This window comes from Arthrobotrys flagrans (genome assembly GCF_004000055.1).
Source record: "Arthrobotrys flagrans strain CBS H-5679 chromosome Unknown unitig_3, whole genome shotgun sequence".
Taxonomy (NCBI): Eukaryota; Fungi; Ascomycota; class Orbiliomycetes; order Orbiliales; family Orbiliaceae; genus Arthrobotrys; species Arthrobotrys flagrans.
The window spans coordinates 3068051-3094511 of NW_027137547.1; the positions used below are offsets into that span (position 1 = coordinate 3068051).

The following is a 26461-nucleotide window of genomic DNA, read 5'->3' on the forward strand; positions in this document are numbered from 1 at the left end:
AATTATAAAGTACTTATTTAAGTACCATCTCTAAGGTCTCCGAGCTCGAGGAGCTAAACAGCTTCGCCATCAACACTTACGTTTGCAACTAACAATTGGCGGCTTGCTTTGTTCGAATTCCCTTTACCTGCAATTTCCGACAAGCGATCTACCATTTAGCACCGCCTTCCTACCACCCTTTTTCCAAACCCCAATCGCAAAACCATTCGCAACTATCCCCCCTCGTTTGGAGTTTGTCTCGACCGAAGAAGCAAATAAAATACTTATCGATCCAGGGGAGACAAACCTAGCGACATTTACATAACCTTACTCTGTACTAACCTTGAACATCTTAAAAACCTCCCACCTCTCCCTTTTTTTTTTTTGGCTTTGTGTCTTCGACATTCGATTCAGTTATCCATTCGCTCTTTGATCTTTTGAAAGGAAAAAAATTAATATTAATTGGAACTTATTATTTATTAATAAGGTCGGCCATATATCTGAGCCGCTAAAAGGAACAAAGAAAGGGACGATACGAAACTACTGTCTACACACGCCATTCCCGTCGAAGGTCCTCCGACCCCAACGATACGACCGCCAAAATGAACAAGAAATTCGATCGAGTGCTCCAATGGAGCAAGGAGAAGATGGGAAACGACAGCAAGACCTCTATGACAGATGAATTCAAATCGCTGGAAATGGAGATGCAGATGCGACAAGATGGTACACCTCACCTTCTCCCCCAATCCAAATATCCACCTTTCTACAGTCAAAGGGAATCAAAGCCAGCTAACACAGCTTCTTCTTCTCTACAGGCATGGAAAAACTCCACTCTTCCGCAAGCATCTACATCAAATCCCTCTCTAAACGTCGCGAAGGCGACGATCGCGAGAAAATGATCCCCGTCGATATTGTCGGACAATCCATGGTTATACACGGCGAGGAGTTCGAACAGGACTCGCTGTACGGCCAGTGTCTGACGAACTTTGGAAGGGCGCACGAGAGCATTGCGCGAGTGCAGGAAACTTACGTGCAGAATATCAATGATAATTGGTTACTCGGGTTGGAGAGGGATTTGACGCATATGAAGGAATATCAGGTATGTACTTGCCGTTCATATTCCCCTCCATATCATTTTGTTTGGTGGTGGTTTGGTGGTAGTGTGACATATCGCAGGTGGCTAATGTTATGAACGAGTTAGGCTGCAAGAAGGAAGCTAGAATCTAGGCGGCTAGCGTACGATACCGCACAATCCAAGATGCAAAAGCAAAAGAAGGAAGATTTCAGACTAGAAGACGAATTACGGTCTCAGCGAATCAAATACGAGGAGTTGAGCGATGAGGTCTTGCGACGGATGAACGATATCCGAGATGGCGAGCAGGAGACCCTCATGGAACTCGGTGCCTTCCTCGACGCTGAACTCGAGTACTACGAGAAATGCAGGAATCTCCTGTTGAGAGTGAGGGAACAATGGCCGGTACAGTATGTCAACCGCAACCTTATACTATATCCATGAGCCTCCCAGCTAACTTCCTCTCCAGAACCAAGAAAACAAAAGACCGCTCCAGATCCCGCTCCAACACCGCCCACTCCTTCTCCAACGGCTTCAGCGCCAAAGAATCCCCCCAAGAATACGAAGAAGAACCCCAACCCGCCCTCCCCGAACGTCCAAGCATCAAATCCCGCAGCATCTCAGCAACCCACACATCAGATTGGGATTCCAACGGCCGCCGAACACCCGAACTCCATTCCCGCGCTTCATCATGGAAGATAGGCGGCGAAGCCCTCTCTCGCACCAGTAGTGTGGAATCTTCAACCCCTGCTCCAACCAGAATGTTAAGAACAGTCACCGAACCTATTCCCCCACCTTTACCGGCCGGTAGAGGTAGTGGATTGAGACCTGTGATTACCAGGACGCCTAGTTATAATACTCATAGCGAAGATCCATCACCGGTTGAACATCCGAGTCCCGAATCGCGGCCCCTCTCGAGACCGTTGTCTAGGAACGCGAGCTCGCAGAGTTTGGGTGGTAGCAGCGGGGTAAGGAAGATTGTACCGCCTCCACCGCCGGCGTCGAGGAGTGTGTCTGGGAAGAAACCGCCACCACCTCCGCCAGTTAAGAGGGCTGGATTGTCGAGTTTGAGTATTAATGAGTAAGGGATGATGGAGCGGAGGAAGAGATATTGTAGTTGTTTAGCGGGTTCTTGGAGGGGAGCGGTGTATATTCAGCACGGATGGGGAAAAACAAGGAAAGGGCATAATTAAAAACTTGGCAAGCAGATATTAATCATCGTCTTCTTTTTTCCACTTTCAACTCCAATTCTGATTCTGATTGCACTTTTGCACTTTTTATGAGAGAGAGGGAGAATTACGCGTAGGGTAGTGTGGTGATTCCTACTTTTTTTCCTTTCCTGTCATTTTGATGTTTTCACGTACATAGCTCGCACGCACGTTTTTACTTCCCATATTTCATGTTCATATTTTTATTTTACTTTTTGCAACATTTGGTATATTAGTTATCTTAGAGAGCAGGTCCCCGGGGAAGGAAAAAGGAGAAGAAAGGAAGCCCCAGGAAATGAATTCATTCGAACTTTTGCGATTTGCAAGCAAGCATTTAACAAGTACTTTTTGTAATCCCCATCTACTATGGTATAGTCCCGCCCTCTGATTATTACCCTGACCCGGTCCAAAGGAAAATTATAAAAGAAAGAAAAGAAAAAAACCGTTTGGATATGAATGCGTGAACGGCGTCGAAAGAAAGGAAAGGGAAAAGGTAAAACGCCGTGTGAATGATACAGAAATATGCAAAGCCGTACGAAAGGTAATAGGAAATTCGTATCAAGAGGAAACACAAAAACTGCTATGCCGTCATAAAGATTCCGTAGACAGAAAATAAAAGGGAAAAAAGGAAGCAGGAAACGGCAGAAAAACAAAGGGTATATATAGTACGCAAAATGGACCGGCTTGAACAAAAAAGAAAAACCCGTTATCATAAGAAGAAAGGGAAGAAAAGAAAAAAAGTAAACCCTTTAACAAAAAGGCCATGAATGTAGAATATGCTCGGGTACACTGCGAAAACCTAGGTCTGAAAGGAAATAAAGAAGAAAAAAGCGAGGGGAGGCCGAAAGTTAACAACGCTCGCCGACGACTAAGTAGAATGAACGAAGGGGAAAGTGAAGACAGAAAAGGAGAAAAAAAAAAAAGAAGAATACAAGCCCATGCAATAGAGAAAACGAGAAGAATATCAAGTAAATGTCCGTGAAGAAAACATCGGATCTAATCAATGAACATCGTCACCTGGCGGCTGTTCCCGCTATTCCAGTTTATCGGATGGACATTTTCGGTGGTGCGTAGGAAGCCTCCTGGTGAATCTGACGACAATAAAAACCGCAATCCAATACTACTGAACCACACACTCTTTATCATCCTCACCAGTCTCGCGTCTCCTAGGCTTTCTCTTTTCTTTCTTCAAGGCCTCTTTGCCCTTATCTTTCTTCGGCTTTGCTTCTCGGTCCTTCTCGTCGTTGTGCGATTCGCCATCAACTGAACTCGTACTGCTGATATTTCCGTTCGTCGAACCGTCGTCTTTTCCGTCCCTGCTGATCCTAACAGCAAGCCGGCTCAGGCCGGCAAACGAAAGTCTATTCTCAGTGTTACGACTCAAAGAGCGAGACTTCGCGTCACTCGTTTTGATGTCCACGCTCCTTCGCTCTGGCCGCGAGGATGGTCGGAGTGATTCTTTCGATTGTGCATCGAGTGAATACCGTCCCTTGAGAGACAACGATTCTTCGCTGATTTGTGGCTGCTGGACGGGGGAGGAGGATGCTGAAGTATTGTATCCATCTTGCCCTTCAGCGACACTATAATCGAAAGTCGGCAAGCCACGGGACTCCTCTTGTGAGGATCGGCTACTATCGACCTCTTCGTACGGTGGAGGTCCTTCCATGGCCTGAACCTGGTAGAATAAAAGGTATGGAGATTCTTCAGCGAAAGCTTTTGTCCGATCCACTTCAACTACTCGTTCCTTTGCAAGATCATCGAATCGAATCCACTTGTCGCCTTCAGTGCGTACCAAGGAGATGTAATGACCGGAGTTAGTAGTTGTCCCTCTATGGCAAACCGCACTTTGCAGCAACAGCCTAAAATTCCCCGAGTCCTCCATGTCATCATCACCTACAAAATGCGGCAACTCGATTTCCGTCGGAATTTTGACATTCGCTCCATTTCGAATGGGCGTTCCAGCAGCGGACCACGTGTAACGTTTCAAGCACAAACCAATAATCGGCCTCTTAGACGAAAAATGGTTGGCGAAAGTTGATTTCGTAGTCGACCGCTCCTTGTCATTTGTCGACGTGCAATCGGTGTAGAATGGCAGCAAATTGAAGAACTGCCAGGCCGGAATTGTTATTTCCTTACGCACAGACTGGGATCGTCGTCGCTGCTTAGGCAAACCATGTTTACTAGTCCCGTCCACCGTTCGGAGAAGTGAGCCCTTACGCTCGAGGGGTCTGGGAGTCAATGGAGTACTGGGTGTCTGCGGTGCTGAACCTAGGTCCGCATACTCGATGTGGGAACCGTTTATCGGTGACTTTTCGTCTAGGAGGAGCGAGTCGATGGTTTGGTCCCCTGACTGCTCTGTCGCGGCTGATCCTGCCCTCTGTTCCAATTTCCTCTGCACATCTACTCGATTATTGAAATACTCTTCCAAACATCTCTCGAGTGTGATCGGACCGGTTGTTTCAGATTCGGATGGAATTGCAACGTTTAGTAACCTCTCGTTAATGAACTTATGGTCGTCATCGGGAATATCGAGGCCTCCATGAGCGATATCCATTTTGAGTGTTAATAGCGGCATTTCCAGAGTTTCTGCAATAAAAGTAAAGGCTTCTGATGCATCCTGCTGCTGCTTCAGTGCGGCTTCCTTCCACCCACATTCGGCTAAAGAGTTTTGGATTTCTTGTATCTAAGAATTGGTTAGGGGTTGTCGGGAATGCTAAGGGTGATATTGCTTACTATATCCGCTGTGACGATTTTCCCAGACCTAAGCATATTTACGAAGAGCCTGAGTAACGACGACAATTTCTTGCGCTTGTCATCGTCGAAAACATTGTACAGCATTGCCTATAGAACTATATATCAGCTGTTCCATTCATTACTTCTAAAAGCATTGGGTGGTTGATCTGAGCAGTAAAAACTCACCTCAAACGAGTCTAGATGGGCGTAAAGAGCAAATAACAGAGAATCAAGATAGCAAGTGACCTTGCCATTGTTCTCGGCTCCCTTCAAGGGGACATCTGCCGACCACTCCTTAAGGATTCCTGCCGATGCATCTTCCCATAACCGGTAGAGATCCAAGGCATCACTTGTATTACCGTGGGCGTAGCCTCCTCTAAGGATGCGTAGTATCCGATCCTCGTTTGGCGGGATTCCAAGATTGGTCAATTTTTGTGAGATATGTTGAATCTGTTGCCGGAGGTTAGAATTGTAATTAGACTTGATGGTACCTCGTAGGTATGAAGGGCTGACTAACATGAATCGACTCTTCTCTGGAAGGCTTCTTGAGCTTCTCGTCAGGCCCTGTACAATAAAGGTCTCCTGCGAACCGAGGCTGCCAGAGTTGTTAGCAATCCATCACATGCATCCGCTTTTCTCCTAAATCATCAACGAAAACAAAACTCACAGCTTGCTTTTCAATCGACGAGTTTCTTTTGTTCGGATCCCTTTTGCTCATTAATTTACTTAACGATGTCGATAAGGTCTTCTCGAATCTCGAATTTCGGTTTGGTTTGTGGACGTCAGCAGCGGATTTGTCGACATGTTTATCGGCCGAATCTGTATCCGCGGGGTACGACATTACGAGGAAGAGAGGGAGGTAACGGTAGGATGTGAGGGCGAGAGAGATTATGTCTATTCGGGATGGATGAAATTAGGTCAATGTCGATGTTCAGCCTTGTACACAGTCATACAATTGAGAAGGCTGAAAGGGTTTCTGGTGTAGAAATAATATGTTGGTTTCATAGAATTAGGGAGAAGATAATCATGTACCCCTCGAACAGGCCGATCAAGACGAAGAGCAGCCGTTTTATCACGCTGCTAAGCAGCAGCAGCAGCATCCCCAGCAGCCTCAGCAGCGAAAGGGCGGGGCCAATTCGGACCAAAAAAAGATCCTATAGTAGTAGGAATTCGGAGAGATTCGCTGAGGTAACGGAAAGAAGAGGCGTATCTACCTATGCAGAGGCCAGGTGACGATTGGTTGACTTGGCTTGCTGGGAGCTAAGTTAAGACCGGGTAAAGAAGTCCTTGTCGACCGACGCTTGCTAAACGAGTTCTTGAGGGTAAGTCGGGGTGGTGGTTGTGGTAATGGTTGTCGTTGGGACCAAGCAGGGCTGATGGACGCTCGATGTCGCCGAACGCTTGTTGATGGGAGAGCTTGGGCTAGCTGCCCGACGGAAAACGATTTACTCGACGGCCTTGAATCTTGAGAAAAAGTTAATGATGACGATGGCCTTCTCCACGATGAGGTCCGTTCAGAGTTTTTCTCTTTCTCGAGGAGGTCCTTTTTCTCTCGTCCTCTATTCGAGGTGGGTGATGGAGTGAAGGAAAGGAAAGGCCAAAGATGGTAGATGGTCTGAGAGCTGTTTGATTTGGACGGCTGCTGTTACTAGCGAGGGGATTCGAGGTTGTCGACTGCCACCAGGTCTCTTACGATGCGATGAGTTCTATCTGTACAAAGCGACGTCCGAAAGTCGATTGTTCGGTGAAGCAAACAAATGGATTATTATCGGTATCAAATTTCAAAGATAGAGTCGAGTCCAGGGGAAGAACCAAGTAAGTAAAAGTAATTCATGCGGAGGGAAAGGGGATCCCCGACATCAAATAACAAAATAACTACTTGCAGAACTTCTAACAGGCAGCACCGCTGAGAAAAGGACAACCCAGCTTCACCAGTTCGGCGTCGTATACACCGCGGGGGCCTTCAGACAGTTGTCGATACTTATTTTTAGGTGGCCTCCGCACTTGGGCAGCCTGTACCTGCGATCGGACTACCAGAAGCGAGGGGTATCAAAGCCGCAGATGGTATGAGCTTTCGGACTGACAAATTCAGGATCGCTCAAGCTATCCAGACAGACTGGATTGGGACCCTGTAGCTGCATACGCACTCGTTCCTACTAGCCAGCTGGGGCAATCTTAGCGTGGATGCTCTGGTCGGATATGAGACAAGGACCCAAGCAGAAGGAACACGAGGTCGGCAGGCTGCCTGGCCATGGCCTCAACGTGCTGTGCACCAGGCCACTCGTTCGTTCTCGGATGCCGCTGGTGGAAGAAAAAATTCGTCAGATGTTGGAAATATCCAGCGTTTACCTGGTCCTCGGGCAGGAGCAGAGTTTCAATCCCAACAGGCCGACCCGAAGCTAACAGAATACTAAGAAAATTCGAACCGGATTGGGTCCTAAACTAGGCCAGGCGACAGAAAACGGGGATAAATTTTTTTTTTTTTTTTTTTTTTTTTTTTTTTTTTTCCCTTTCTTGGTGACGGAGAAAGGAATGTCACCAGGAGATAGTTTCGGCGAAGTGGCCGCCCGAAACTACTACATGCTACATACATATCATCATCTTCGAACGTTCATGGTGATTCTATGACAAAGATTGACAATTTTTCATTGTCAATTGAGGCTTTGTGCGATGGATTTCCCCCACCATGAGTGCATTAACAGCAATAGTCATAGTTCAATGTGAGGACTACCTTAAGACCGACTGCTATTGGGGTGGAAGTTCGGAGATCTTTTCGATCCGTTTTGCTTCCAATAACCAACTTTCCGAACATCTCGCTTGCCTGCTGCCGCATCAGAGTCTTGTTTTCAACAATTGCAATCGAGAGGCTTCAAGGGAGTAAATGCGGCGGTCAGGATCATTGGACGTATTTCCCCACATCCACATGACGTGCAGCCAGACAAGGGTACAGGGTCCTCCCAACGATCGATAATGGCAAAACGTCAGGGTCCACGCCAGCTTAAACAGCTCCCAGGATGGAGAGGTATACCAGTATTCGTAATGCCAATCTGCATTTCGATTCTTCTTTTTATAAGCATTTGACTCACGAGAAAACGGGCACGCTACTCGATGTCTTAGCGGCCCGATATCCCACAAGACCACCCGTTCATCAGACTTCGAAATTCCTGGAAAACGGAGTCCGTTACAGCGAGTCGCACCCCGGAAACATTTCGTCGGTTTGAGTCTTCGCACTCGTGAGTAACAGGTGACACCATATATTCGTATCTGAAGCTGCCTTTAGATCGCGTGCAGATATTAACTAGATTGCTGGAGAACATTTTTCTCGATTCAAGCTTCCACAAGAGATCCTTTCGGGGGACCAAATTTTATTTATTTTTTTTTTTTTTAGAAAAAAGTTTAATTTAATGATTGCCAGCTGGTCTCGTGTCTTTGGTAGGCGTCAGAAACAGCACGAAGAAATGGAGTCTCGTCGTCCGTTAGCGAAAATACCACGTTTTCAACACTTTTTATGATCTTCGACCAACTAACCTAAAATATCGTCTCGTGTACCCTAATATAGACGTCTATATCACTAAAATAGGGTCTCACAAAGCCACTATAACGATCCACTCTCGATATATCACACGCATCTGCCATTATTTGCTTAAGATAGAACATCTTATCTACAACAAAAGGCTACATTTGAAGATCTATACAAAAGATTCCCGGAAGATCGTTAACGATGCCAATCTTTGCAACCTTAATTTCGATAAGCCTGTAGCGGGAAAGTATTTAAACCCATAGCTTGGCCGTAATTCTGTACTTAAATACTTCACAAAATCAATATACCATGTAACAAACCTCATTTCCTCAATAACTTGAATCAAAACTCTCAAGTTCATACTTTATTTGATTTCTCTATCCATAGTTAAATGCCTAGACCCACTGCTCAAATCCTCATCACCAATTCATAATCAATTTACAAAATGAATCCACCGACAGTTTCACACAAATTCGAAAACTACGGCTCTGCTTCGAACGCCAACTAGGTCTCAAAAGATCCTCTACTACCAATACCCACCGAATTGGTTAGCCGAATCACTTACGTTATTAAAACCTTGTAAACTAAAATCGCATACGAATTCAGCTCTCGGCTCTTATCTACAGATCCCCCCCTAAAGTACGGATCAATCCATCAAGCTACCTACCAAGAAACCTATTGCAAGGCCGGTATGGATATATATCGTCGCCATAGGCCAGGCTACAAGACTGTTAAACCTATGCCGTGGAATTGGACACGAAACAGAGAACCCGATATATCAACCGTCTGATATCGCGATTTATAACAATATCCGAGGCATTTTCGATGCACCCTCCTTTTTATCGAAATACTCGGAGAAATGGGCATCGAGCCGATGGATTGGATGGTTGTGCAGCGTAAATGAGCGTTATCGGCCCTTGAGTTTAATAAGGAACCTCCACAGATAATAGAAGCGAGGAAGTGGGGTTTGGCGGTGACTTCCTTGGTGAAGCAGATGGAAAGAAGATGGACTCGTTCTTTTAGAGAGTCGCTGTAGGGTTATAGAGCAAGGAATAAAGCTATACACGGGGGAGACAGACAAAATCGAAAAGAGCTAGAGGGTTTCACCTGATGTTTCTGGGCCTTTCAGAAGTTCAACGAGGCTCTTTTATTTGGCTTAAACTTGGGTTTCTAGAAGATGTCTGATGTCTACTTAGTTGATTACGTTAAATGGCTTTTTTTTCCCCCTCAGTACAGACTTGTATGTACTGTATATTCTGTTTGTCTTCAGGCCCGTCGCCAGCCTTAAGGCCTTCTATATATAGCGCTATAGCATTTAATCTTTGTTGTATTGTGGGAGCTGACACCCATGGCTATTACATCTGCGCCGTGCCGCAACCGAAATAGAATCATTCAAATTGTCCACCTCTCAAAGGATCTTTATACTTCATGATACGATGATTCAATGATTCATGAAATAGGGTATACTCAATCTAAATACCATGGTGCCTAAATTCCCGATTTATCCGGTGAATATATAGGTACAAGCACTGCTTAAATATTATGCCAAGGGGAGTTTTTATTTTGAAGAGCCTCAACCATGAATTTTCGACGGGGATCCACAAACTCCACTATTAACTCAACGAGTAGCCGAGATCTCATATTTGGAGAATACGAGCCTTTCGAGGTACGGCACGTATAAATAGGTTTCCTCGCGGATACTCCGCGTGGAGACGAAGATTAGCTAATTGACTTTCCGTGGTCTTGCATGTCAGCCGTTAGCAGCGTTGGTTGCCTGTTCGTTGAAGTCGTTTGTTATAATTCGCTGTTGTATTTTATCCTTACAGCCTCGACGATTTCGGGTTCGGTTTCATTGCATTATAAGCTTGAAATGTCTCGTACGTACACGTATCCGGACTCGCCGACGGCGTTTTGCTCTCTTTCCACTTCTTTAGTCCCCTTCCTTTTGATTAAATGAATGTCTAAGTATTTGATGCAATGTGTAACCTCAATTTCAGGGAAACGATCAAATTCATTAGCGGCAGGTTGGCCCACTTTGATCCAAAAATCGCTTATACCACCACTCATAAAGCCGACTTTCTGTGAACCGTCCGCCCGAAGGAGATTCACAACTGGCAAAGCCACTAATGTAGTAATAACAGAAAGTTGACAAGGTGCATGGCAATCTACGAAATGGCATATAAACACCATCATGGTCTTATGAGTGTCTGATTAGTACTCTTAAATTAACATTTATCGAGTCATCAATCTTGCGAGATTTCGGACTTCCCTCGATTCACCTTCAAAACGCTCGCGTGAAAACGTAACCTCTATAAACTTAAAGGTGTGGTTAACCACATCTATTGTATATACACATAACGGTTGTTCCTAATTATCAAAATGGGCTTCCTACCCCGAAAGAAGCCCTCGAATTCTACTCCAACGCCTCCTATCTTTTTAATACCTGAGCTTGCAGAGAGAATCCTTCTAAACGTCCCTGCGATTGACGTCTTATTAAAATGCCGCGGCGTCTGCAAAACATGGAGAGATCTCATAGAGAATACCTCACCAGAACTGAAATACTATTCAACATCTGGTCTTAAACGCTCCGACCCAGATACGGTTAAGATCAAGCCATCTCGTGCACGCCCCAAGTCTACTCCTGATCGGAGTCCTCATCCTCAACTCTTAACCCCAATTGCAGTCGACATCCTTTCCATATTCTGGAAAAGACTGGCAAAACATGGTATCACTGTTGCCAAACCCCGTCGGTCACGACGAGAATGGGTTGTAGAAGTAATTTCACCACAACCAGGACGATCGGGGAGCCGTCGTAGCAGCAATAGTTCTACCATGAACAAGTTCCAAGAGTGCCTTTTCGCTGCAGGAATTATTTTTATAGCTATGCCATTGTCAGCAACGTTCAAAGCAGCATCTTTTATAAGGAAGAAGGTTGGCAAAGTTGGGAGAAAGAAGAGAGCTGTAGCTAGCCTAGGGAGAAAACTTATCAAAGAATTCACCCCAGTGTGGCAAAAAGTTCAGATCTTCCAACCCCATGATCCAGAATTTCGAGGAGTTCTCATAGCCGCAGGGACAAACTGGAAACACGATTCAATTAATGCTTGGGACGACACCCTTAGCCTCCCAAAGGAATTTACCAAACTATCTGATGCGGCAAATGCTTTGATGATACCTTTAATCGATGCCATATATTGTGGGAAGCTTCTTTTTGTTGGCCCTCCTACCGATCCGACGGTGTCAGAGGCTGTAGCTGCCCCGGTTGCAGGAATCGATCTGACCTACGAATTCGATGAGCTCGTAACCCCGATCGACCGATATGATGGGGCAGCAAAGGAGTCATTCATATTTGAAGCGCATCAACCGTTCAATGTGTCGTACAAATTCACGAGGATACTAGAAGACGGGGGTGTCTCATGGGGGGTCTCCCGTAACACTCTTTGGAGAGCCGATCAACGGAACGAAGACTTGGCGTCTGAAGCTGTCTCATAGGGGCCGCAAGAATCAGCCGTTAGCATCAATATTTTCTAATCAGACTGTTCCTTTATATGTACTTGTAATTAGAGTATACGTATCAATTGTATCTTTCATTCGCTTTCGTCGCACATTCGTGACCAGTATGTAGTAACAATGCAAAATGACTCTCCCTTAATTAGGAAAGGTAATAAAATATACAAGCGTCAGTCCGGTAATTGTAGATGTAACAGTAGCTCCCCGGTTCTTTACGAGTCTTGTGTGTAAACCCCACAATCCTCTGTTGGACCTCCTGTAAATATTGTTTATCTGGACCGCTAGTTGCCGTCTGAAAAACCTTCTTCCAACCATCCAGACCTTGCAATTGCGACAACCTGATAGCCTCAAGCACTTCGTTATACACGTCTATTGCAATGACCGGCACCGCCTTTCCTCCGAGTTCTGCGATCTTTCGTCGTGCATTTTCCATCACTTGCGGCCTGTTTGGTTTCTTTGCACCTTTGCGTTCAGTCGGCCAGATGACTAGGATTTCTCCTTCGTCAAAGGGGCTGGAATTAGGCGATCCTCCTCCTCCTCCGCTTGTGTTAGCTTTATAGTGAAAGTGACGCAAACTCGGTAGAAGATCTTGATTACTACTCAATCTCCTCGCCTTAAGCATCTCTATCATTCCATCCTTCTTCCCCTCTCCAAGCTCGGTGTTGATATGATTCACTAATGAGGTTAATAGTTGGTCTGTTTCGTCTCCTGTTTTTAAGTTTCGGACTTTAACGGTCTGGTGAACGGCAATGTTGCTTTTGATGATGATTTGCCAACCATATAAGTCCAGGTGTGATTTTGAGGTGCCAGCGCCGCTTAAGATGTCATCGTCTAGCTCAGCTCTAATGTTACCAGCCCAAAGCGAGGCGGTGATGCGAATGCCGTAGGTTTTGAGGTCCTCGATGCTGGAGGCCGTAACGATAACGTCGCACTATACCCATGATTAGCGCGGTTGATATATAGGAGGCGTGATCTAGTTCACTTACCCTACGCGTTAATATCGTGTTATCCTCATCCAACGGGTATCTCTTCTTTTTCGTCTTGTTCGCGCGTGAATGATGTTTCAAAATACCTCTAGTAAGGGCATCGAAACTCAACTTGAACCCCACGGCGTGAATTTTGCCTACGTCTGCCGGGGTAGAAATTGGTCTCGAAGCCTTGATCAAATCGTCATATCTTCCGCCACTCGCTATCGTCTGTCGGACCATCTGTGTACCATCACTAGAGCAAGTGTAGACAAGCCCACCGTGGTAGTACTGGTGATCGTAAATATTCAAAGGTGTAAAGTAGACTTTCTTTTTGACACCGAACTTCTTGAGATAGTCAAAGACATTCCTGAGGTGGTCAAATGCCTTAGAGCATGAAGGAAAGGTTTTGCAGTTCGACGTAATATTTCTAAGTCGCTTGAAACCTTTCTCAAAATCCTGCTCTCTCCAATCAAACCGCTTGAGTTCTGCGATAGATGCTGTAGAGATTACCTTGCCGGCTTTCAAATCTCGAAGTATGGTATCCCACTTCTCGCCCATGTTGAGTTTGCTCAGTTCTGCTAGTAGAGTTCGTCGTGCTGATTGTGCAATTCCACAGAAGTCAAATATCAGTCTCAAGACGTCGAGATGATTGATGTTAAACTCCATCTTTGCTCCTCGGAAAAACGTGAAGCTATCTATGATCTCGTCCATCACCTTGATCGTTTCTGCTTCTTTGAGATCAGTGTCTCGACCCTTTGATATAATATCAAATACGACTTCGCCGTATGAGCTCGGCTGCCCAAAACCATGCCCATTCTCTCGGAAAACGACCCCGAAGGAGTAGCTTTTGGTGTAATTCTGTTCTTGGGTTGCAAGTTGCCTTGCATATGGCAAGACTTGGTCATAGCGAAGTTGTACCAGGTCCCCTCGTTCAGTGATTAACCTCATAGCTTCTTCTTCTTCGTAGTATTGGGAGTCTGGAACAAGAAAGGTTTTTGTGACTTCAACTGCACCATGCCGCCTGAACACTGACAAAATAGTTTCCTTCACATGCATGTCCATGAGCAACTTATCAACGGCGCTGCCTTGAACAGGTTTTTTGTCAAAGAATGGGTCGTTGGCTGGTCTGTGGGGCACAGAGAAAAGTTTTTTGAGGATGATGGCCTTTCGAGTCTCTCTAGTACTTGGGTCATCTAAACTCTCAATGACTTGATTGAAATTATCGTCATTGATTCTAAGGGGTATGGAATGGTTTGTGAGTAACTCCGCGGCATCCGGTCGTTCGGATGCCTTCCGTAACAGTTGGCGGATGATATGGACTTCTTCAGCCTTAACTTCCGGATTAAGGCAGCTAGGGATGATTATTTCTTTGCTCTTCAGTCCGGTAATATACTCCTGCAGCTCAAAACTAGTGGATGCTGGTTTACTGCACATTTCGAAGAAGATGATCCCGAGCGAATACATATCAACTTTCGCTGTGTAATGTGGATTCGACTTGTCCAAAACTTCCGGGGCCATGTATAATCGAGTTCCGATTTGAGTCGTCATAACACTTTCATTGCCATCCTCCGTCTTAGTAGGTGCGGCTTGTGTATGAGACGACTTTGGGCGGTGATTTCCAACACTGGCTGCCAAACCAAAGTCTCCGATCCGTGGCATGTTGGTCTGGCTCAAGAAGATATTTTCTGGCTTCAAATCTCTATGAATGATTCCTTTCTTGTGAATGTAGTCTAGGCCATTGAGAATTTGACGGAGAAGCTGCCAGTAATCGTCAGGTCGCAAGTAGAGATCTTTATTAACAGAATCTCTGAGGGTCTGTTTGTCGCAAAATTCCATCTGGATATAGAGAATCACTGGGATCTGGGGACGCCCCGGAACACTTTTCTTCGTTCCGCTACCGCTATCTTCGTCCTCGGAGGAGATCTCATCAGGTTTATCTCCAGTTTGCATGCGATTGGTTTCACGGATCTGAAGATGTGATTGCTCATCATTATTCTCATCATTCTCAACATGACCAATCACACCTTCCGAGGCCGTGTCGTCACCGCTGGTATGGTCGTCATCGTCACTATCTGATTCGAAGACTCCGTTATCGCTACCCTCCGAGGAATACCCAAACTCGATACCATCGTTTTTCAGGCTGATGTAATCAAGATGCGATCTGCGTCCCTCGTCTAAAGATGTAGAATAGGATCCGTTATCCGTAAGACTATATCCTTCCTCGCCACTCGTACTATCAACACCTTGAAAAGTACTCCTATCGCTGGTCTCTATCCAGGTGGAATAGTATCGAACAACATTTGGGTGGTTTAGTTGCGAGAGTAGCAAAACTTCTTTCAAAACATCGGTAAGAGTGTTGGAAGATGTCTCTATGACCTTCTTGACTGCGTAGAAGTTGCCATCGAATTTGTTCCTGGCTTTGACGACTTCACCAAATCCTCCGCGACCGAGACGTTGAATTTCATCCCATTCCTGCGCATAGCGCCCGGCCCTGCCACTAAAGGATCCGCGCCTCTTTACTGGCGAAATGGCTGTAGGAATTGTTTCGTTGTCTGTTGGGTCATCATCATAAGCATCATCGCCTTGTCGTAGGAATTCCATAGGCAGGAGGTCAAAAACACCAAGTCTCTTGTTTGGCTCTCGAATGAACATTTTCGCAAGGAAGTCTTTCAATGTTGATGGGAGTTTCTCTTTCAAGGCTGCTTGAGGAGAATTATGTTTCGTGTGTAGGTCAAGCCCGTGGAGCATTTGCAGAATAAGGACGGCAAAATCCCAAATGTCGGTTTTCTTAGTGGGTACGCTAGAAGTTGCCAACTCTGGGGCTGTCCAAGGTTCTTTGCCATCCAGCGGCTCTTTGGTTCCATCCTGATAGTTCTCCAATGCTTGGAGGCGGTAAGATATACCTGGATCCGCCAACTTGACGATTGTTTTTCCGCCAACGGATTGAAATAGAAGCACATTTTTCGCGTGGATTCTACGGTGGACGATACCAGCTTGGTGGAGATCTCGGAGACCACCAATTAACTGCAGTACGTAGGATCGAACAATCGAAACGTTGAGTTTACCAACGGTCTCGAGGAGATCTGCGAGTGAGCCCTTGTTGGCGTATTCCATAAGGATATCAATTCTGAATTTTCGAGCATCTTCATGATCGTCATCTGCATAGTCTATTGGAATCTCTGTGATATTAGTTGCGAGGACCTCCACAACGCTGCTATACCGTTGGTTGTCTTCTGATGGTATCAGTTTTGCTAGGTCTGTCTCGAGCTTTGTAAGAATCTGTGTCCCTTCCGAAGAGCTTGGATGTTGGTTTGTCCATTCCATCTCTTTTAAAACTAGTGTAACATCAAAGTCCTGTGGGACTTCGAATATTGGGCGGACGGCGTATACGCTTGTCCTTCCATGCTTCTGAAGTAGGACCATGCCCCCAACCTAATAGAATACCAGGACAAATTAGCAATGATATAGGTACTTTTGAATCGTAGAAAATACCTTTCGGAACCTCCCATGATTACCGATTGTATCTTTTACAACTAGCCTTTCAGGGAACAAGCGGCAAATACCATCTCCGGTATCTGCAGCATCATCTTCAAGAGTTTGTGAGCTTTGTGCTTCCAGTCGGACTCGTCGCTTTTGCTGTGCCTGATTGAACGCCTTCTTAGTCCGTTGCCTCTCCGCCTCGGCTCGACGTTCTGTGTCTGCTTTTCGCTCCTTCTCTGCCTGAACTGCTTCCTCAGCTTGTCTTTTTCTTTCCGCTTCTTCTTTTAAAGCCCTCTCCTCAAATAGAGCCGGCTTGTGGGCATCTGCGTCCTTGGCATTGGCTCTGTTATTGAGGTACTGCCTTACTTCTTCAGCAATTACAGACATCATTTCATCACCCATGCAATCCGCAATTTGCTTCCTAATAAGATTTTCAAGAGACTTCTGGTGTTCTGCCCTCAACCCTACCGGATCGGAAAGCCGGATGACAGGTGCCACCTTCGGGTAGACGGACGGAAACTCGACATTCAGAGTTATCCCGACTTCAGAGTCCGTTTCAGCTTTGAGATTTAGCTTGAAGCAATGGGCCACTTTCGCCTGCAAAAGTGTATTAGAAATTGCTTAGACAAGATTATATGAACTTTAACTTACATTCCATGCCCCTGCCGCTTTTTCGACAAGTTGAAACTCATCTGGGTACATCGACTCCATCACTAAAACTTCATTGCTTTGGATATCATCGTAATTTGTAACCCCTCCCGTCTGTACAGAAGGGGTGGCAGCAACAGGGCTTTTTACGGTATTCTTTTTCTGGTTTTTGGGTGGCATCTTGATAGAGTCGTGTGAATTCAAGTAGTATGAGCTTTTGTTGTAAACGTTGCGGTTAATTGTTGTTTCCTGTACTCGGGTTCGCTCAGATCAGAGGCAAGACGGTAGACGCGAATGCCACCGTTCCCAGTCTGCAGCTGACGCTGCAGGTTAGGGTTCGGATCTGTAATACATGGCTACTATTGGTGTTTTTGAAAGGAAGGTTGTCGTTATTCGTGGATATGGACCTGCAGCGCTGCAGTGTAAGCTGGTGATTTGGGTGGGTCTGGAGCAACGGACAAATCAGAAGACGGGGTCAAGGTTCTCGCGTCCAACGCAGTTTGGTGTTCATAATCCAACACTAGATTACGTAATCCCAGCAACTTTTTGGTGTCTTGAAGATCAAGACGAGACCTCCGATAGTGCATTTTCTCTACAGCAGTTATTCGAATTACTTTCTAACGATAGTAGGGCTCTGATGTTATATGTTTAGATATCTGATCTGAAATTATAATAATATACTTGGGGTCGTGGTCTGGAGGCTATTTTGATATTACTCAAGACGATTGGCAATCGGTGCTCGGAGCTGCAGTGCAGCTCGATAGATCGAATAGAAGCTATATACGTACTTACTTAAGTATGCAGTTGTACAAATGATCGGTTACTACAAAAGGGCTAAGCCGGTATCATCTCGATCGCTAGAGACGAATCGCCGTTTCCAATCCATGACCAGTCGACCAAGCTAAAGTAGTCTCGCAAGCATCATGGCAAAAGCCGTCATTTATATCTCAGGAAGGTACGTAGTAAGTAACTACTGATCAGCAGATTCGATTTCTCATGAAAGTTTAGCTAAATGTGATACAACCAGGGATTAAATATATATTCGCCCCACGCTGTTGGGCCGCAATCCTGTAAATCGAGGATCTCTTGAAAGCCTCTTGGCCTGAAGGAATTCGATGGCATTGTGCAATCTATGAAGCAAGGGCCAGCATTCAGAGCCGAAACACATATAATTGTTAAATAATTCTGCCATTCCCCGGCTGTACGAGCTCATATCGTGACGAAAATGTGGGGTACAGACATGCCAGCCTTGTAGCTTGAAATACACCAGACTGCTGCCGAAAGGGTTAGGTGCAAGGAGTGTGTGTCCAATGTTCCCGGCTGCCGGGAAAGACGGTGCTAAAAAGCCACTAGCGAACCTGCAAGTTAGTGATTTTAGCATCGACGAGTTTGACGTACCAGCTGAAAAACGGGCGAAGTATCGACGGAGAGGCCTAATCACCGTCTTGGCAAGGATTTTTAAGACGGTGGCCATTGGCCGTGTGGAGTGGATCGGATAAGATGGATTCTAAACACGCCACGTGAAATTAAGGGAAGAGGAATTAAAAAAAAAAAAAAGGTAGATAGAATCAACTCTGATGTCGGGAAAGGTGGAGGTCCTCTGCTAGTGGAAAAACTGATTAAAACCTAGTGGTATACCATCTTTTGCGAGCTGATAAATCCTGTAGTCCGTTTCATCACTTTTTTTCAATCGACGACAACATCAAGTATTCCCTGTGTCAGAAAAATTAGTTGGGATTTCGGCTGGCATCTGGAACATCCTCACCCTACTAGCGTGAAGGGATGCAGCCGAGTGACCGGGATTGGCAAGTTTAAGGCCGAATGCCGCAGAACAAAAACAGCGGCGGGCGCTACTCATACTTTGGAAATTTTGTCACAAGTGAAGATGCCCATAATACGACAGGAGAGGGGCCAGAAGGGGACAGAAGCAAGGAGGCCGAGGATGCTAACAATACTCGTAATTACGGCAGGCCCAGGACGGTCAAGATTCAGGTCGACCTCCGCGCCTTATTTGAGGCTGCATTGCCCGACTTGATGGCCACACAGCAACCAAAACAACAACAACCGCCTGCACCAGTAGTACCGCCAAAACCACAACAACAACCGCTCACACCACAACAACGCCCACCCCCCGTTTCCCTGCAGGCGGACCCGAAACCAAAACAATCCCTCCGGAAGACGCCTAGCCTGACTCCATCCCTTCTTGCCGTACCCCACCCTTCTCATTTGATAACTCTGTCCGCTCTCCCTTACGATAACCAATCGCCTTCTCCCTCCAGGTCAATCTCTCCATCGCCTCATCGCCCTCTTCTCTCTCCTTCACTTTCAACTCCAACATCGGAATCTGTAGAATACATTCACCAACAACACCCTGAAGCACAAAGCGTCACTCGAAAGCGAGACGCGTTTCTCAACATGCTGGCCTGGCTACGAGGAGACCAACAGGGCGAGGAGGAAGAGGTCGACCAAGATTTGATAATACCGGATCAAGATCTTCCTGATGAACCTGGTATGTATATTCTTCTTTACAACAAATTACAATTATTGTCCTAGAAAATGAATGACACTAATGAACAAATACTAAATTGGATGGAATAATAGAAACTCCTGGTCCAGCCACTTTTGCATTCAATGCGTTCAGAAACGGACTTTTTGGAACCCCAAAGCCAGATCTCGAAGTTCAGGATACTCGCCATAATCATCACCAACGTCGTGAACGGGAGCCTCGGCCAAAGTTTGGTCGTGACGTCATGAGTGACGAAGATGTTTTCACCAGTTCGAGGCGACGACCACCCTCAGAAAGTCGGAGTCCTGGTCGTTTTAAGACCTTTGAGGATGCCATGACTCCACCGAGGAGGAATCCTCAGAGTATCTTGGTTACTCCAGGGAATACAATCTCCAAAAAGAAGACCGTCTCCTTCGGTCCTGATCAATTTCATGAAGACACATTCTGTTACGAATCTCGTACTGGGCGTGTTCGATCTGGCCTCCCCGCCGACTACCCTGGAAAGTTCCCTAGCCCATGGACTCCCAAAGTCACCAATGAACTTCCAAAGAGAAGGACATCCCGAGAACTTTGCCGTGTTGAGGAGATCGAAATCTTCGAGGATCAAAATAAACCCAACAAAGGAACTCCAAAGTCCAAGACGAAGGGTTCAACGACCGTTTCAAAGACCAAGGACGACGCTAAATCTGTTGACGATCAAATCCAGGCTCTCCGTGAAAACACTGCCCGAATCAATGATATGATCGAAGGAGCTAATGTTCAACAGGCCACCGACGCTGACATCACCGTTAACCTTGACGAACCTCGTTCCCGCTCTGGACTTTATTGGAAAGATAGATACTCAACCGACATCAACCAGGCCGAGAAGAAGGTCGAATTCTACAAGGCTCGCAAGGATACTTCCGTCGAGTTTGCATCCAAGAAAGATGAACAAGCCGCCAATCTCGCCACCAGACTCAAAGAAGAAATCGAACTTCGAAAGAAGATGCAAGCTGAAATCGACAAATGGCAAAAAATGGCAATGGAAACCCGACTTGAACCAAGCCCGACCGTCAACGCTCCTCTTACTGAAACATACCAACAGAAGACTATCGAACGCCTCCGCCGTGAAACATCCGAATACCGAGAACTCATCCGTCAGAAGGAAGTTGAAATGACAGATCATGAATACCAGCTAGACCGACAGAGAAGTGAAATCGAACGCCAAGCTCGCCGAATCAAGGATCTCGAGGCCGCTCTTCAGGCCAAAAGAGAGGCCGCAGGTGAAGCTTCTGCCTACAATGCCAATGCCGAGTCCGAAATCAAAAACCTCAAGCGCGAACTTCGTAAGGCAGAGGCTGCCGCCGCTGGAAAAGACGTACTCACGACAAAGTTCGAGAATTCCCAACGTGAGGTAGAAAGGCTTAAGCAACAGCTATCGCTCGTCAAGGAAGAGAACCACCGTCTCAAGGTCCAACAAAAATCCGTCAACCCTCTCGATGATATTCCTGTCAACTCGGCCAAAACATCTATCCCCGCTTCTCAACCTGCTCCTGAACAAGACATCTGGCAATCACTTTCTGGTCTCGATGCTCCCAAGGATAAACCCCGGAACAGCGGCAGCCCCAAAATCACCGAACACTCCGCTTTCCCCAATGTTAGCGTCGTCGATAGGAAACCTGAGCTTGGTGGCATCTTTTCCAAACCCGCTGCAGCACCAGTTACAAAACCAAAGGATACCATCCCCACGATCGACGAATATCTAAGGCAAGAAGATTCTGATTCTACCCTCCCAGGGGAGCCCACTGCTGTCGCAAATCTTCGATCTACCAACACTATAACCGACCCAAGCAACAAATCCACGCCCAAGCCTCGTAAACCTGTCATCTCAACTCCAATCATGACCGAAAAAGAGATATTACGGCAGCTCGAGCACAGCGACTTGTCTCTTCCTCCAATCTCCCCAACAATGGCCTCGATGTCTGATACCGATCTCGATAAATTGAGAAGCACCACTAAAAACCTCCCGAGGAGAAGCCGAGAGGATCTCAAACACAGCCTTGTCGCACCCAAAGCCGCTAGCCCTATGAAATTCAGTGAGTTTGATGATGCTCCACCTTCCAGCCCAATGCCTGAAATCGGTATTCTACCGCCGAAATACGAAACCGACGATGAAAAGTCTACCTTCCGACGACAAACCACCAGCCCGATGCCCAAATACTTCAACTTCGAAAAATCGCCGAATCCTAGGAGGGGTAGCTTTGCCAGCCTACGGAGCTTTGCTAGCACAAAGCTTTCTAAGAAGAATCCGCTAGAGCTGTGCGACGGTATCTCTCTCAAGACTACGGCGGCTGTTGCAGCCCCTGTCGAGGCTACTGGCGTCGGCATCACTACTAAGACTAGTACCGGATCTGACGCTGACGCGAAGAGAAAGTTGGCTGCAGCAAAGATGGCGGAGATGAAGGCAAGAATGAAAGCAGAGAGCAAGGCAGCCAGGAACTAGGCCCTTAACTACTCTGACTCCGTACTCCACTTGTGGCAGCCCTTTTTTCTTCTCTTTCTTATCCATTACTTCTCAGGATACTCAAAAAATTTTTGTGACCTGCAGCATTGCTTCTTTTATATGGGAGCGGGCCATTTTGCGTATCCTCCTTGCTTTTGTTTATTCTTTTCCTTATGTGTTTTTTTTTTTTTTTCTCGCGTTAGCAGCTAGCAGGCGTTTATGGAGTAGTGGACTCGCACCCGGTACCCCTTTTACGTTATATGATTTGTTTAATGATTGAATCCCCCTTTGGCTTCTTCCCCTCATCCCCATTGTCTATAACTTACCCGATTGTTTTTCAATTTCCTTACCTTTTGTGATTCAGTCTATCCTCCGCGAGATGATTCCCAAATTGCTTTTCCGTTTAATACATTTTTTTTTCTTTGTCTGTGTTTTGTGATCAAAGTACATAAGACATGACTCATTGAACGAATGAAATACTTCCATCATACACATATATATCGTATCGTTGTAAAAGACCCCTTGGTCCGTGATGGACCGGATTTGGGCACACGACAAGCCTGTGATGATCAACGCATTAATGTTGAGAGTTTATTAAGTTAAACGGTGCATGTTCTTGTCCCTCTGCTGATGAATTGTCGGATTCTGCCTTCGGAAATAAAGTAAACCGACGATCCAAGGCAAGCAATGTACAGACGTGCCGCGGAGGGCCATGGTCACGAACATCATTAATGCATCCTTATTATATTACAGAAAAAGGTCCCAGTTTCTATTGAAACATTCCCCCATCCCAACAAGAAATAAATAAAGAAATGCTTTCCCAATCTTAATATCAATCACATCATCTGCATCAAAGAATTTTGAGCATAAGCCATCGGCTTGACATTAGGATGCGGAACTGCGTCAAAAGTGACAAAGTTCAACTTGTAATCCTCGCCGACATTGATGTAAGCTCCCTTGTTACCTGTCGCGTCGCAGTAATTCGGTGCGCTGAAGACGGTAATACACCTTCCGTCGTGTTCCTCTTCGTACCCTCCCATTCTGACCTCATGGCTTCGAATAACGGCCGTCAATCCGTTGTTTTCGCAGAATCTCTTGGTGACATCCGGGCCGAACTGTAGACCTACGCCACGCTTCGAAGGGCCACGGCCTGGCTCGGTTTGCGGGTCGGTCCAGAGCATTTCCATCATCAAACCTTCGTTGCCTGGTTGACGTTGAGAGTGGCGGTCGAGTTTACGGATGTCGTCGAGGGTGTATTTGTCGTCAGAGAAGAGACCGCCGTGGAGGACAAGGTATTTAGATCCGATGAGGTGGGCGAGTGGGAGGGCAGAAAAGGCTTCCGAGAAGAGTTTGTAAACCCGTTCGGTGTATTTGGCTTTGCATTCGCCTGGTTTTTGGGGGTTAGCATATGTAGAGGGGTGGTTTGGCGGATTTGTATGGGTTGATTGATCGTACCTTCGAATCCATAGACCTTGTTCATCTGATCGGCTTCGTGGTTTCCTCTGTTGATAAAGAAACCCTTAGGCCACAACCATTTATAAGCAAACAACAGCAGAGCAATCTCCGTCGACCAGCTGCCTCTATCGACAAAGTCTCCGTTGAACAGGTAAGCATGCGTCTCGCTCGGGTATCCGTTCTTGTTGAAGATCTCTAGCAAATCGAAGTACTGTCCATGGGTATCACCGCATATTGTGAGTTTGTTACCCTTCTCGACGGTAACTTCGGGCATCGTGGGTTCGGCGTAGAAGATTTCCTTGCATTTGAGGATTATACGGAAGACATATTTCTTGTGTATCTTCTTGCCTTCTTTGAAGCGTTGGGTCATGTCTTTTATGAAGTCGAGGGTCATCTCTTCGCCTAGCTCAAGCCCTTCATAGGTGTCTTCGACCTCTGTTGTAGAAATAGCATTAGTTTGGATTCTGATATAGTAAGAAGTTTATTACGACGTACTTATGCCGTCGACATCCAGTCCTTCGGCTGCGGATGGAGGATCTCCGATTTCAATGGCCTTCAAAAACTCGGCCTTCTGGACCATCTTCTCACACTCCAATAACTTTAATCGGGCATCTTGATTGTTAGGCGCTGTATCCGAACAGTTAACCGACTATCTCAAAATCATCACCACAATGGTCCGGACGAACCCTTCTTCGTTACGGTCCTAAAATCCTTCAATGCTTCTTTCGGTTTCAATATCGCAGCATTTGCTAAGGCTCGCCTGTAGTATGCCTGTTTCGACGGTGGTTCTTAGTATCGTTCCCGATATATTCCTGGTTGAGTGGCTACATATTAGGCCATGTAGCGTACCTTGACAAAGCCAGGATCCAACTCGATAGCCTTTGTTGCATCGGCAATAGCATATCCGTATGCTTCGGTTTTAATGTATGCCTAGAATCCCGATGAAATAAATGCTGTTAGAAAAACCACTGATATGGCGAAATTTATAACATCTAACAAACTACAATAACTTGTGACAAGGGAGAAAATCTACCTGAGCTCTGTTGGAGAAATATGCCGGAACGGTCGCATCGAGGTCGATAGCCTTGGAATACAGATCAATGGCCTCGTTCCAATCTTTTCTAGCAAAGGCTGCATTGCCCTTATCCTTCAAAGCAGCCGCCTCTTCCTTTGCGGAAGCCATGATTGTCAACAAAGAACACCGAGGCTAACTTTTTCTCTTCTGCGACTATGTGGAAACTTTTGTGGGACTAGCTCGGGTTGAGTCCGTAATACCGATACCGGTTGGTGGGGCTGTCCTTTCAGTAGCTAATAGCGGTTTGTAGTACGGAGGTGGCGGAGGTATTGATGGGGGACGGACAATGCCGTGGCAGAGGGTACGGTATCACGAAGAAGCTGTGGGACGGTGTTGTTTATGGAACGTGGAGGGGGTGTAACGATAAAAGCCCACACGAGCAAAGCAAGGCTCAGATCTTCGCGCCAGGGCCTCCCGGGTATCCTGGTTCCTGGCGTAGATCGGGCACAGATCCAACAAATACAACGCAATCCTAATGGCACCCGACTCGTGGAGATGCATAACTTGAGCATGGTTTCATAAAGCTGTACCACTCGGTTGGAAGGTTTCGGATGCAAAACTGCTCAGTGGTATTCTGTCATGATAGAATGGTAATTGTGTGTCTCAGCTTCCCTCTTGGTGTAGCAGTACACATTATATCACAGTGCATTCACTTGCCATACTCTGGTTGTCTGAATATATTCAATTAGACGACACTGAAGAAACATCTATATCGACTTTTCCATCTGTATCCCCTTCCCTAGAGCCTTGTTCCATAAACTCAACCGACGAAACTCCCACCGAAACGGATAAACGCTTTGGCAACGCAATAGGCCTTCAATGGTTTTACGATTCCAAAATCGTAGTTGAATGTCCACCTGTAGACGTAATCATAGGACTCGACACGAGTGGTGTCGATAGAAGCCACCTCCCCGGTAGCGAAGTCTTTACACTGCCGGTTAGATACTTGCAAATCCATGCCACCATCGATGACGCTAGGCGGGCTATAGAAGTGGCTGTGCAACAATGCAAGGATTGTGATGGTCTTGGGGGCGGGACAATGGTACCGAATTGGTTCTCTGGTACAAATGGTGTTCGTAAGACCGATCGAGACGCTTCGGCTTGTCAGCTTATATGGTAAGTGTAATTAGCCTTGATACTTTCACATATGTTAGTTAACAATACCTTGAATCCCCAGGCTGTTACTGCAGCGCCAAACTCATCCAACGTGTGCCCACATCACCGCAGACGAATACCAAGCCGCTCTCGACAAAATCCCATACAATGTTGGGGTGGACGCCCGTAACAGCGGCTACCGATGGGAGAACGCTCCCTTGAATGCCCAGGGAAGGCGTGCCTGAATGAAAGGGCCGGACGCTTTGTTTGACTCCGGGTCTACCCATGGCAGAGGTAATAGGCAATTGGCTCCTGGATACAAGGTGCCCTACTACCTCGAAGGGCCGGACGGCGAGGATATCCCTTCGAACAGAGGCGTAGGATGGGGGTTGGGTGGCGGCAAAAGGTGGTTTGATTTTGAAGAGAGACAACACGCATACGACTCCTGCAAATCTTGGGGACGATGGGGAGGTGACGGCTACGAAGACCCAGCCGGCGTTCGAAGAAGAGTAAATCCTTGTCATTCGTCGTATTGGCCATCTTTTGCATTCCTTTTTTTGCACCGTCTAATGCGTATAATTTGGGCTCGGTCTTGATTTGTAAATTTGGTTGGAGTTTTTCGCTTTCGCATTATTATTTTTTTTTTTTTTTGGATAACTTGTATTATTAATATTCTGCACGGTTGTCGTTATTCCGGAGCACGTTATATGTAGAATTGGTACTCTAGAGCACT

At 46.2% G+C, this 26461-nt stretch overlaps 7 protein-coding genes across 7 annotated transcripts; 4 read left to right on the plus strand and 3 right to left on the minus strand.

Annotated features, from left to right (window-relative positions):
* Positions 1-581: 581 nt before the first annotated feature.
* DFL_002265 (uncharacterized protein) lies at positions 582-2136 on the plus strand (the record flags this gene model as incomplete). Its single annotated transcript, XM_067631025.1, has 4 exons — positions 582-702; positions 795-1078; positions 1181-1461; positions 1521-2136. The coding sequence occupies 4 exons, from the start codon at positions 582-584 to the stop codon at positions 2134-2136; spliced, it is 1302 nt and encodes a 433-aa protein (XP_067493611.1).
* Positions 2137-3379: 1243 nt separating this feature from the next.
* DFL_002266 (uncharacterized protein) lies at positions 3380-5833 on the minus strand (the record flags this gene model as incomplete). The annotated part of the gene is made up of 5 exons (XM_067631026.1): positions 3380-4942; positions 4993-5100; positions 5179-5442; positions 5510-5587; positions 5660-5833. The coding sequence occupies 5 exons, from the start codon at positions 5831-5833 to the stop codon at positions 3380-3382; spliced, it is 2187 nt and encodes a 728-aa protein (XP_067493612.1).
* Positions 5834-10891: 5058 nt separating this feature from the next.
* Positions 10892-12001, plus strand: DFL_002267 (uncharacterized protein; the record flags this gene model as incomplete). Its single annotated transcript, XM_067631027.1, has 1 exon — positions 10892-12001. The coding sequence occupies one exon, from the start codon at positions 10892-10894 to the stop codon at positions 11999-12001; it is 1110 nt and encodes a 369-aa protein (XP_067493613.1).
* Positions 12002-12161: 160 nt separating this feature from the next.
* Positions 12162-17295, minus strand: DFL_002268 (uncharacterized protein; the record flags this gene model as incomplete). Its single annotated transcript, XM_067631028.1, has 4 exons — positions 12162-12950; positions 13006-16419; positions 16480-17064; positions 17119-17295. The coding sequence occupies 4 exons, from the start codon at positions 17293-17295 to the stop codon at positions 12162-12164; spliced, it is 4965 nt and encodes a 1654-aa protein (XP_067493614.1).
* A 1641-nt stretch (positions 17296-18936) lies between these two features.
* On the plus strand, positions 18937-22103 carry DFL_002269 (uncharacterized protein; the record flags this gene model as incomplete). Its single annotated transcript, XM_067631029.1, has 2 exons — positions 18937-19624; positions 19717-22103. 2 exons carry the CDS (start codon positions 18937-18939, stop codon positions 22101-22103), a joined length of 3075 nt encoding a protein of 1024 aa, XP_067493615.1.
* Positions 22104-22939: 836 nt separating this feature from the next.
* Positions 22940-24741, minus strand: DFL_002270 (uncharacterized protein; the record flags this gene model as incomplete). Its single annotated transcript, XM_067631031.1, has 6 exons — positions 22940-23490; positions 23559-23993; positions 24054-24185; positions 24245-24329; positions 24408-24488; positions 24592-24741. 6 exons carry the CDS (start codon positions 24739-24741, stop codon positions 22940-22942), a joined length of 1434 nt encoding a protein of 477 aa, XP_067493616.1.
* A 931-nt stretch (positions 24742-25672) lies between these two features.
* On the plus strand, positions 25673-25973 carry DFL_002271 (uncharacterized protein; the record flags this gene model as incomplete). The annotated part of the gene is made up of 2 exons (XM_067631032.1): positions 25673-25749; positions 25811-25973. 2 exons carry the CDS (start codon positions 25673-25675, stop codon positions 25971-25973), a joined length of 240 nt encoding a protein of 79 aa, XP_067493617.1.
* Between the last annotated feature and the right edge of the window lie 488 nt (positions 25974-26461).